The 12975-nt window shown below is 38.2% G+C and overlaps 1 protein-coding gene across 3 annotated transcripts in view; it reads right to left on the bottom strand.

Annotated features, from left to right (window-relative positions):
* Positions 1–3460: 3460 nt before the first annotated feature.
* The window catches only part of LOC134540034 (p53 and DNA damage-regulated protein 1), a 46196-nt gene continuing 36681 nt past the window's right edge, over positions 3461–12975 (bottom strand). The window contains exons 1-3 of one of the 3 annotated variants that reach the window (XM_063382474.1): positions 7724–7921; positions 4947–5189; positions 3461–3732 (exon numbers count right to left, since the gene is read on the bottom strand). In XM_063382474.1, coding sequence (XP_063238544.1) covers positions 3560–3732; positions 4947–5189; positions 7724–7751 — 444 coding nt within the window. In that variant the 5' untranslated portion in view covers positions 7752–7921 and the 3' untranslated portion in view covers positions 3461–3559. Of the gene's footprint in view, positions 3733–4946; positions 5190–6601; positions 9434–12975 lie in introns of those variants that run through there. The other 2 variants (XM_063382475.1, XM_063382473.1) reach the window with 2 other exon arrangements.

The raw sequence follows: 12975 nt of genomic DNA, 5'->3' as shown, positions 1-12975 counted from the left end.
TCATGCTCGAGCAAGCCGGAGCAAAACCCCAAAACTTTTACTCAGTGAACAATTTTAGGAACTTTATTTATTTTGTATTTTATTCAAGAGTCAGGTTATCTACGACATCTCATAGACTTTATTTAATATTTGTTTGTTTGGTTATTATTTCCATGACTCGAGGTTTCTCATTATGGTTAAAACAATAAAATAAGTTTTTTTTGTGTTATTTTGTTGTTAATTATTGATGACCTCTGGCGCCCTAGTATTAAGTCCTGGAATAACGTTCTGAGTAATTAAAAATGGAAAATCTTAGTTTCATCACGTACACGTTTGTGTACAACTTTTTAATAGATTGTTGTGGGCCTTGTTCAGTGTTTTATGTTGGAAAATTATTTTAGTAAACCTGAAATAGATTTTGATACATCAGATGTAATTGTTTTCTGGCTATTAAGTGTTTTTAAGTCCTGTCACTGGATTCTTTGAGCAATTTACACTAGCACAGAAATTCTGAACAGTAACTTTACACTCTCCCAGAGTTTTAGAAAGTTATTCAATGTTTGTTTCTTGTCAGTTAAACTGTCCCCTGCTAGCAATAGTTAACTTTATAGAGAAATATAAAGAGATTGGCATTCCCCTTATGGAAGTGCAGAGAAGGGTAAAAATTTAGAGACCAGAGGAATATCAAAAGATGGAGGCAGTTTGGTGAGTGATAGCCATACACTGTTGTTAGCAACAGCATCACATCTTACAACCCATTTATGAAGTTACCACTTGAATTTTTAATGCTTAAGAAATTTATATAATTCTTTACTTGTACTATAAAATAATTGTAATTGGACCCTTTTAAGTTCTTCCCAGTTAACAAGTAAAAAAACCTTAAGCCCCTTTGTATACATCTCTAACAATTTTAATTTCAGTGACATATGTAAACAAACCATCCTAATTTTCATAAAATATCAAGTCAGTACATTAGTATACACAGAATAATAGGGGGTGATAGTTTAAAAATTAATCTGAATTTTGTATGCATACCATTACTAGTGCCAAGATTTTATGTTTAAAAATGTTGAACAAAGCATTAATACTGTGAATAAATATACAAAATAACTCATACATTTTGTATATCATTACTAGAAACTACATTAGTGAAATTAAATACTAAATCTATAAAAATTTATTAGCAGTGGGAAAACAATATTGATAGTTTGGTTTAATTTTTTTATTGTGTTGACATTGAAAAAAGGTAAAATTTAAATTTGAATCCGTCTTATTATTACATACTATTAATATAAACAAAAAAAATCAACATGCAATCCTCTGTAGGCCTTTAGTCAATTTTTGTAGCTTTTATTTTGCTTCAAACCATTACGATTTTGGTTGTCACTATAGCAATGGAATATTAGATAGCACGCAAAACATCACCAGTCATGTTGAATATAATGGTCAAGAGTGATGACGCTAAGTGCCGCAACAGCAATTCACTGCTGTTCTCTATTGCATTTTGAAGCCTCCCAAGACTATGATAACAAGGGTTTCACTTAGAGATGTACGAACCTGCAAATTTTTAAGTCGAGTCGAGTCGAGTCGAATTTTACAATAATTAGTTCGAGTCGATTCGAGTCGAGTTTGTATATCATAAATTCAAGTCGAGTCGATTCGAGTCTGAATTTTTATTTGAATCTTTGACACTTAAGTCGAGCTTAAATATTTGCACTTTATTGCTAAGAGTCCTTAGATGGTTGTCTTGTTACATCATGGCCCACTTAATCAAATATATTTAAAATACAAGTATTAATACAAATAATTCATTTAGGTTAAATTCTTAACTGATATAATACAATTCAATAATTAGGTATAGAGCATAGAATAAAAGTATTTTCGAAATTTTTAAATTTTATTTAACAAATATCGCCCACCTGTGAAAATTAAAAAATTCGATATCTCCTTAAGTATTTGAAATTTCTTATATCCGCCGGCTTTAATGAAAAGAGGAATTTAAAGAGCATATAATAAAAGTATTTTCAGATTTTTAACATTTTTTTTTTCGCAAATACCGCTCAACTACATATTTACCTTATTTTGAACCGAACGAGTTAGCTGCGGCCTGTAGCATTCACGAGTCAATAAAAAAACATTGAATATAATTTAGGCTTGTTGGCGCGAAGGTTAGGGTAAGTTTCACACATCATTAGAACATTTTTGAAAACTTTCACTTATGGGAAGTGTAAGGCCGTGCTACAATTGGCGCAACATTACAATAAACGTTCCCATAACAATTATAATACATTTAAAGATTATTGCTACAACACTAACGCCGTTACGTTGCTGGCCAATCGCAAGCTGGCACTTCCAACCAATACATGCTTTTGTATTTGTATTGAATAGTTACACTTTATAAAATACTTTATACTTCATAATTAATTTTAACTTGCCACTTAACTTGGATAGCAAACTATTATACAAAACGCAATCTCGCCGAACGTAATAGTGTAAACAAACACGGAAAAAAAATTCATGTTCGCCAACCTATACTTCCTAAAATTAGTGGAGCAAAGTTTTTTTTAAATGCCATTTCGTGATTGGTGGCGTATCAGTCGCAAACATGCGCACAAATATAACGCTACCGTTAATTTATTATTGTAACGTTGCGCCGATTGTAGCACGGATTTACTAAAAAAAAAAGTAATATTTCTGCCGATATTATGATTATAAAATTTAATTCGTGTTTTGTTTATTAAAAATGTGTTCGTCTTCTTTGCTATGTGGTCACACCTGTTAAGTTGGCAATATGTAAAACTAAAATATAAATAATATGGCCGATTGTCGTCACTGTTTGTAAGTACGTGTTTCGGTCTTACGTACGTAATTTTTAGTGTCGGCCGAAGTCACGTAAGGAGATATTAAGAATTTATTGTAATTCAATTTTATTATATTTTATCATAGAGTTTTACCCGAATTTCCTTTCGAGTTTCGCCCCGTCGAGTAAAATAAACTCGAATGCTGAGCCGAGCCTAGCTGATGCTACTCGCTCGACTCGACTCGAATTTTCGAGTTTCGGCCCATCACTAGTTTCACTGCATATAAGTTTAAAGAGATTTTTCTGCTCTGTAAGTTCAAATAACTGTGCTCTTGTTCTTAATGAAACATAAAACTTGGCCTTTTCAAGAAGTTTTCCAATTAAATAAATGACATTTTTCGAAAGCTCATTTTTTTTTAACACAGTGTTATGCTATACAACAGCATTTGTCAAAATACAAGCAAACTTATTACGTAATCTCATACTATACTCTTATCAAAGTAAAAATGAAAACTTTAGCAGGGACCGTCTTGGTTATTCTACTGACAAATTACTCATACTACTGTAAAAAGACTGTATTGACATTATTTATGTTTTGCACAATGAGAGAGTTAAATGTCATATCTGCGGAGTCGAAAGATTTTATAGTTAACCTTTTAGAGAAATAAAAATACTGTAACATTCAACGAAATAAAAAAAAATTTAATTTAGCATGTGACTAAACACTCAAAACATTAAATAAAATAAAAAAAATCTGAGGCAAGGATCACGTCGGCGGGCCTAGGACGACTTGCCGGAGAGCACCTGGTTGACGGCCGACATCTCGTCCCGAGACAGGCTCTTGAGCATCAGTCCCGGCACGGGCGGCTGGAACTCCAGGTCGCGCAGGGAGTTCACCTTCACCTTCAGGTCGCTGCGCAGCTTGTTGACCTGCACGTCCAGCTGCACCTGGTCTGCCGGCGGGACAAACCAGCGTCCCAGCAAGCATTCCACAACATTACACCTCAAAGTAGCCATGTTGCACCCATGACAACTGGTAACTGACTACCTGAGCACACAATTTTTTAAACTGCTTGAGATATTCAAGTGGGGGTCTGTTTACAAAAAAGCATTTAAGAATGTGGTGAGGGCAGATGAGTAGTCGTTTCTATATTTTGTTTTTAAACTACATTTTTCAAAAGTGAAAATGAATAAAATGTGTGTTTTCATAATTATTTTTTGGTATGAAACACTGGGGAAGAAACGTAGTTACATCATTTAACCCCTCCCCCCGGCTCTTACAAACTTAATTTTGCATACGCTTCTGATCCATCATGATTTTGGACTTCCACTGATTCCTGAAATCATTCCACACAAATGCTGGGAATGTTTCTTAATATCAGCAGTGGTTGATTCCTTTCCCGATTTCCCAGGCTTGTAAAGTAAAGTGATTTTTCACCTAACGACATCCGTTCTCACCTAGATATAAATAAACTCGAACTTCTACGTACCCATCCTTTAGGCTGTGCCAAAATAATCTGCGCAATGACAGGGATCATTCATGTGTACAAACACTGACAATCTAGACTGTCAGAGAGAAATACAGAGACAGGACCCTGCCGTTTCTGATAAGCAATTTTGCCTGACTATCAATCGTTAAGAGACCGGAAAAATTCGCGAATTCATTTCGCGATAGGCTAAAATACAAATAGTTATACCTCAGTGCTGCCTCTGCTATTGGCTCACAACTCACCTGGATGACTCTGGGCCAATGAGAAACACCCGACCAAAGCTTTATCGAATCACAGGCTGCTACGTTGATACGCCTCACAAGACAGCAGCCAATGAGTGGGTGGCATTTGACCGAGTGTACGTATAACTATGGAGTTCATCCTACAAGTCATTGAACCCACAGATTTTTCCGGTCCCCATCAATCGTCAATACAGTTGACGGGAACACAAAGTGTAACATTTTAAATATAAGCCAACAATGGAGAAATACCACCTGGCAGTCAAGTTAAACACCCGGAACTGGACCCAAAAATATCTGAAAGGGGATCGGCTCGATCGGCATAACCATTGCACAAACGTGCCAAACCACAGGAAGGTAGATTCGACCTTCCACTACAGCATGGAATCTGCACGAGTCTTTTGCCATAACCTTTCCGGACCGTCGGCCCGAGCTCACCTTTCTGCAGGAACTGCTTGGCCTCCGACGCGGGCAGCCTGGTGAGCACCGAGCCCACCGACACCCACACCTTCTCGCCGGGGTCCCTCCGCGCGAGGGCCCTCAGCCCCTCCCGCACCTCGTTCCTGCGGCGGTCCAGGGACACGATCTCGCTGCGGTCAACCAGGATCTCTTCGGCCAGGGCCTCCACCTCCGACAGGTACTTCAGGTTCTGCTGCACGTCCCCCAGAAGGCCCAGGTCCGCTGCAACGAACACACACTTTATTCTTCACAGAGTACAGAACATTTAACAGGTTTTACAATGGGTGGATCAAGGAATAAGATTCAGATACATTTATTTTTTTATTTTTTTGCTAATTTTAGACTTTTACAAACATGTAAAAAAAAAAAAAAAAGGAATAGCCTATTTAAATAAAACTGTATGCTGTACCCAGTAATTGTTATGTATCACATATCCAAAATTTTCCCCTTGATCCTGGATGCATGTTCGTGTATATATTTATCCTGGTGCACACGATGCCTGCTGTTTTAATCTACAACAGTGAAAAATCACAATACAAACACATAATGTCAGGTCTCGTGGAAAATTTTTTTTTTCCTTCCGTATGTAGCTAACAACCATAATTCATAGATGTATCACAAGTTTTTGATATGTGCAGGATATCTCTACATAAAAATTTAAAACAGCAAGCATCACTTACAAAAGGATCAATGTATAAAAGATCATACCATTACGATCAAGCGATAGATTTGGTTAAGTGATCCGGAACTTTTACCACAATACTAATATGCAATGCTCATACAGTGACACACTCGTAGGAATTGTGATAAAATAAAATAAATTATTTGTAAAATATGATTGCCAATGTGCCAAGTGAACCTGAGGATACAAATGTTGAGGAGTGATGCAACAAGAATGGAGCATTGATAGAATGATACGTTAAGAGACGGTGAGGGGCAGTGAGACGAGAATAGAGGATTAATGAAATAATAAAGATTGGAGGAAGTAGGAGTGCCCGAAGAAAACATACCAGGTCACAGCAACATCCACAATGTTACCCACTAGCAAAACATTTAAGCCCCAAAAGCTATCACAGTTCCTACTACTTTAAGTAAATTCACTATACCTGCACTCTTTTTCAGGACTACCACCCTAAAAGTTAGACTTGCCTTTGATTCCTCAATTTTTTTAAGATCAAATAAATTTAAGCCTTGATTTTACATACTAGCAAAAACAATAGTAAAATATACTTGTTTCCACTAAAACTATAACACAATGTTTGCCTATGGAAAATTAATAAATTTTATCAGAATATTTTGACATGTTTAATTTTTAGATCAATTAAAATACATAAGAAAAATGGAACTATGAGAAATTTTCTGTCTAATTTTTTAGGCCAATTTATTACTTCCTTAAGGACTAGAGAGCATGTATTCCAACAAAAAATATTTAATCAAAATTAATTAAACTCTTAAAATCACATTTAAACATCAATTAATTTCAGAAATAATAAATTTCTTTCATAATTAACATTGCAGCTTGCATTACAATTAATGATTTAAAAACAATAAAGGCATCAAAACTCTTAACACTAATGACTTATGGTTAAGGATTGCACCATATTACATTATGTATTAAAATGTTAACTTCTTACTCTAATAATTTTAGCATTTTGAAATCTTTGCCCAAACAAAGATATTTCAAAGAGATGAATAGAACTCCCTTCTGAACTGTCGTTCTTTGTGCTGTTCCCTGCGGAAGTCTGTTTCTCGATGTCGTTTCTTAACTTTCTTCTGGCTTTCGACTCTTACAGCAGCAGTATCTCTCGGCTGAAAATGTGTTACTTTCGGTCGAACTACTCTAGCCCCTAAACCCTCCCTGTCTTGCTTTAGAACCGTTTTCAAGGGGTACTTGTGGCCTGTACCATTTGGACCTAGCCCTCTTTCTCTGTCCCATCCACCTTTCAGCAATATCTGGTACCCTCTATTGCTTTCAGGTATACCGTAGACAGTTTTCGAAGCCAGGGGCGGTTGGCTATTTAATAAATGGACTGTGGATGAAGAATGTTTTTGCCTTGACGTTTCGTGAAATGTCTGTTTACACAATTCACAGTAAAATTCTTCATTAAGTTCAATTTCTTTACAGTCTTTCACCACCTTAGTTCTTTTTGGTGTCTTTGATACTATGGCTTCTACAACAGAGGTATGATTTTTTTTCTTTGCGAGGGACAAACAAGTGTTGCCACATTTATCTTTCACTTTGACATCAGCTCCTGACTCAATCAGAAACTGAACAGTATCAACAGAACCCGCACATGCGGCACACATCAGCGGAGTCCAACCAAAACTGTCGGTGAAGTTTACATCGTTAAAATCTGCTAGCATCGCCTGAAGACCTTTGACGTCGTTTAATTCCGCGAATTTCATCACACGAGTTTTCCAAAGCTGTCTGTCGGCATGCCTAAAAGGAAGCCTGTTGTTTTCTTTGATAATGCTCGCCGGATACTCAAAGTGCTTTCGGACACGAACGTTATTGACAGGTTCTTTTATCACTTCTTCGTATGTAGCTCTTGCTTCCTGTCCCGTCAGCTGATCAACAGGCACTGTGCCACTTGCTTCACACGCATTTCCACGATTTTCATTACATCCTTCTTTAATAAATCTCTTCCACCTAAAATCAACTGTCGCAAGTGCATTCCAATTTGGATGAAGTTCCATTGTCTTCAATATTCCTGCTGAATGAACCAGTGACGGTTCGGTTTAAAACAAACACTCACCACCCACTGTGTCATTTCCTCCAGCCATGACACATCAGCAAGACAGGAGATAGCAGTGTTTATATAACAACTTTTCTTCTTTAAACGTACATCTTCTCCAAAACGTACAAAGCAAATCATAAAATCACCACAACAAAAATGTCGTTAATTTTCTTGAAAAAATCATTTGTCAATAAATCACGTTCCATAGAAGAAAAAAAAGCACTTCACTTCTTGCAAGTTAATTTGGCCTTGGAACGTATCTGTTTAGCCATAAAATACTGGATTTTGTATTTGCGATAATTGTAGTTCATACACGAGCTTATAAGAATTAAGGCCGGTTTTGCCTAACTTTTAAGGGTTGTTTAATGCTTATGTAAGGGCTTACCAGCACATAGAATCGTTTCAGGTTAAGTAACTCCTACCGATCTTAGGCGTAGCTTAATTTAGGCAGCCAAAATCGGGCCCCTAAGTACTTGTCCATGAGGTTAAGCAACACATGGAGAATTATTCAAAAATCCCTTCAGTAAGGTTAGAACATTTTCTTTAGTAGTAATTTGTTTTCAAATTTTATTATCTGGTAGATGTCACCTGAATAAAATATGTTCTAATAAGCTCATTTTAACATTACCTAGTTTGATTTAGTGAATATATTCTGATGCAAAAAAGTAAGCTATAATCATCTTGAGATTTTGATAAAATAAAAACAGCACTAAATTGTTGAAGACAAAAATTAAAACACAACCTAACACTTCACTTTTTTTTCAGTAGATGAATATGACAATAAATTGACGTCGTACCGACCATGGCCTTTAAGCCCGTGCTCCGCACCGCCAGTACCGTATCCCGTTTTCGGAGCGCGCCCCTTGCCCAGCCGGATTGAGTCAGGCGAGCGCCCCGGGCGTGACCTCAATAGACAACAAACCTCATTAACAGTCACCGCGGCCACTGGCCTTAATTAAAATGCCCGTGACTATGATCGTGTCAGATTAGAAGAAATCCAACTAAAACGGCTCACAGTGAGACAATATGTTGATAAATTTACAGTCGCCAACTTGATGCCACAATTCAAATAATTAATTACTACTATAAAACAGTTGTTAAACCTTAAGCACACAATTACCAGGTGCTACCTTTTAATTGAGCACCTGGAACGTGTTTTTAGCTTATAATAGAGCAAATTAAGTTAATATAAGTTTTTTGACGCCGACTCACAAAGAAGAGAAAGTTTCACTTCCTTGCGAGGCGGCCATGTCCTGCAGTCTCGAACCACTCCGCGCCGGGAACAGACGTGTGTCCGTGGGCAGCATCCAAGTTTTCTTTCTGTTATCATTTTATTCTGCACTAAATATTTAAATTTTAACCTATTATTAATTCATAAGCTGCCCACGTCGACTCGGCGCGTATTTTACGGAACCGGGCCTATCCCGACCGTCTTCATCGTGATACCGCGCTTCAGACCGTATCACTCACGTAAGTGTTTCGCCGAATTTAGGAGCCCGCTCATAGAGCCCCCCCTGCACCCGTTAATGTTCGGCGCTGGCCGTCTCCAGCGAGCATCGACCCGCGTCCCGCGAGACTGCCGCGGTAACCATTAGTGTCGCGTAGTGTTATGTTTTTTCTGTGTTAATTGTGTAACGGCTAGACGTCGCCAAGTGTTGGTGAGAGTGTTTTGTAGCGGGACTAGATTAAAGGTAATTCTCACCAACTCGTGTATACTAATTTTCCGGAGTCTCCCGTCCTCCACACGGCCGAGCGGCCTTCACAATCAAGGGAGAGCCATTCAGGGTAGATTCAAGCCGTGTACCTGACGGGGCACGCGGGGGCAGAGTACCCACGACCCAACACCAACGGCCTAGCAGCCCGCTAGCCTGGCGCCCCTCCGGACAACAAGAGCACCGCGACGCTCGTAGCGCCCGTCAGGTACCCCCCGGGCCTTTCACATAGGTCGGGTGACGGCAAAATGAACTATATTTTACAATTACTTCGAATATGACTTGCTGAGCATGGTTAAAATAACAAACATTCTCTATTCAATTTTTTTTAAAATTTGTCAATTTAAGTATTTTACTTATCGTTTCATAATATTATTATGCATGTGATTTACTTTAATTAATAATATGTTATTGTAGCCTTTTGGTTATGAATTAATTACATGTGTGTGCAGTATTGTATAATATGACAAGAAACAAAAGAGCCTTCTCCGACGTCCCTGTGTGCATCAACATCCTTCCGCTACTACAGAGGGGAAGGCGAGGTGCAAACCAAATCGTCGCATGTAACTCATGCATTTTGTTTCATTATTTTACCACACTCTTGGCCACTTAATCGTGTCCCAGATTTTAGAAACTGATTTTCTAGGTCGGATGGAGTCAGTCGAAACAGTCTATGGCCCTCAAGGCATATGCTTTGACTTTTTTTATATTATGATGGTGTTTTGATTGAAATTTTATATATCGATTCATTGTTTAAACCACAAATATTTGAAAATATTAATATATATCTAAATTTTAGGCTCATTCAAATGCATGGCTGAATAAACTTAGATTGAAAAGTTTTCAAAATTAATATCGTCGTGGTAGTCCGCATATTTGTTGTTTTTACATATAAATAAGAAAAGCATTTGGAACAAAGCCTTCTCCACCTGCATGCACAATAATTAGTTATGGACCTTTCCCAATGGAATCTGTAACGCCTATTTACGTATCTGACTGCCAATAAGAACTTACACTGTGTTTAGCATGAACATAAGTTTCGTCAACAAAGTACGGTTCTGCCAGCCTTACGAAATTCATGTATTTATTCAAGATAGCACCCTCTCTAAGTAGCTATTACTGGCTTTTCAGTCAAAATCTCTCTCTTTGATTGACACTTCTAAACCTGTAAAATGTATGAAAATGGAATAATGAAAGAATCAAGCCAATGGACTGTGCTATGTATTTAATAATATTAGAGAGGCCTAAACAAACAAAATGCATTAATATATATTTGCTTGAAGCCAAATTGGTATAATACAGTAATCTGTTATTAAAAATAAATGTGAAAATTTTGCAGAGGCGAGGTTTGAGCCACGTCAAAAATAAATTTTACAACCGCGCGCTCTGCCGCCAAGCTACCGAGAATATTGGAACCTTGGAAGGAGACTATGTATTATAAATAATGTAATGTCTGGTTTCTTTAGTATTAAAAACCATGCTGTAGTAATCCTTGCATCAAACAGCTTACAAAATCATGGTTTATCGAAACAACACTCACTAACTCGGTCCTGCTGCTTGTTTACTTTTACAGCGCGCGAAACTACATCGGACACTGCAGTTACCAAGCCGTGTTGCCAACTTCATATTGAGAAATTCCTCGAAATAAGCATAAACTTCCCATTAAAGATATTTTCCACCATATATAGTACTAGCGGAAGTACCCGGCGTTGCCCGAGCTGAACGCATGTATTTTTCGCGAAATAATATGATCGCTCATTAGACTGCAATAAGGTATGCCCGCGCTAGTGATTGTTCCCTTCGAAATCAGACGTAGACAGTAATTGTCTTCTTAATTTGAATATCAAATGCGCAAAATAATTTATATCACCGGCAGACATTCTGCCAGTGTATAGTTATTTACCTCTATATATCTAAAAATGGATGGTCTGTAGGTAATCTAGAGTCTATAAAGCTCTGTAGAAAAAAGTGGAAAAATTAAAGATGTTTGATATTGAAAGGACTCCATTATTTAGCTAAGGCTTGGCATTCGTTACAATGGCTCATTCAATTTTTTTTTTTTTTTAATTTGAAGTAGGTACACATATACAAAGCATCTGTCTATTTATATAAATATATGTATATCTCTCTTTATCACTATCTCTCCTCTAGATACCAATCTCTATACCTCTCTATATATGCCTCTATATAGCACTTTATATCTATGTATCTCTTTATCTGGTCCATTTCATTCTCTATGCCTCACTCTATCTTCCTCTACCTATCTGTCTCTATCTCAATCTATATCTGTCACTCTAGCTCTGTCTTTTTTTTTATAAATTTTTAAATCCAATTGTGTCATGCGTGCGCACTCGTACAACGAAAACAGACGAACTGCCACTATACAAAATGAAATAAACACATTTGTTGTAATGACTCTCGGGCTACCTATTGTTTATATCACACACGAACTGAAATGTCGTTGCTTGTATCTATTCTGTAAATTTTCGCCTGTTCCTATTTAATTCATTTCAATTCTGTAATGTGTGTGCAGTTATACACAGAAAACACACTAACTGCCGCTAACTATATTAATTACAAACATTTGTTGAAACGATTCGTGCGCCACCTATTGTAAAATAGTTGTACTAACTCAGATACCTTCACGGACATGAGCAAAACAACTCAAAAAATTTTCATCGCAATCGGATGAATGGTTTAGGAATACATATGGGACGAACGAAAATTCAAGATATGATGGATCCCCCTAACGATAGCGCGTTTAAAAATCAAAGGCATGCCATCTATTGACGAAGTTAAAAACTGAACTGTTATTATCACCATTAGATTACTAGCCGCCGCGAGCTCCACTAAGCGGACGGGTCTCACCAATGAGAAGGAGAGGAGTTGGCAGACCTTTCTATGTGTATGACTGTGTGGCGGACATAGAGAAATGACACACACTCACTGTTTGTATAACTATTAACTATGATTTTCTGTTATATAAATATATTTAACTACCTTTTTCACTCCATTAGGGATGGAATTTCATAGTGTTACGAACGCTAGAGACCAGATCGCGATGCCAGGAGATGAGCTGGCTGGCGGCCCTACACGGCCAATGGCGTCACGCACCGTTCCACGTGCCGTACACTAACGTAAGGCATGCCACACGTGCCTGGCCGGATTACAGTGGTCGTCACTACCCACCCCCCTCCGATCACCCCGCATCGTCCTGCCACGGCGCTGTTATCTGTCGCTGAGCGGCCTTGGGAATTCCGCGGGCCGCCGCGCGGAGTGGCGAGAATGGACGCCGCCTTTCTGGACTGTTCGGGCGTCGGGTCGGCCCGGGATGACGCGACTTGTCACAGACGCTCTCAGCGGTTCAAGAAGGGCGCCACAGTAATTAAACAGCGACGCCGGTCCCCACGACAGTTCGGAGCGAGTTCGGAGCGAGTTAGGAGAGTTAGGAGAGTTCCGCGAGTGAAAGCGAAGAGGATGAGAGACCCCCTTGAGAAGGCGCGACGGGGAGCGACAGGATCGGGAGAGTGCGACTGAGTGGCGTGAGACTGTGTGTGT

Source organism: Bacillus rossius, chromosome 16, assembly GCF_032445375.1.
Source record: "Bacillus rossius redtenbacheri isolate Brsri chromosome 16, Brsri_v3, whole genome shotgun sequence".
Lineage (NCBI taxonomy): Eukaryota > Metazoa > Arthropoda > Insecta > Phasmatodea > Bacillidae > Bacillus > Bacillus rossius.
This window is presented reverse-complemented; position numbering and strand designations above follow the sequence as displayed.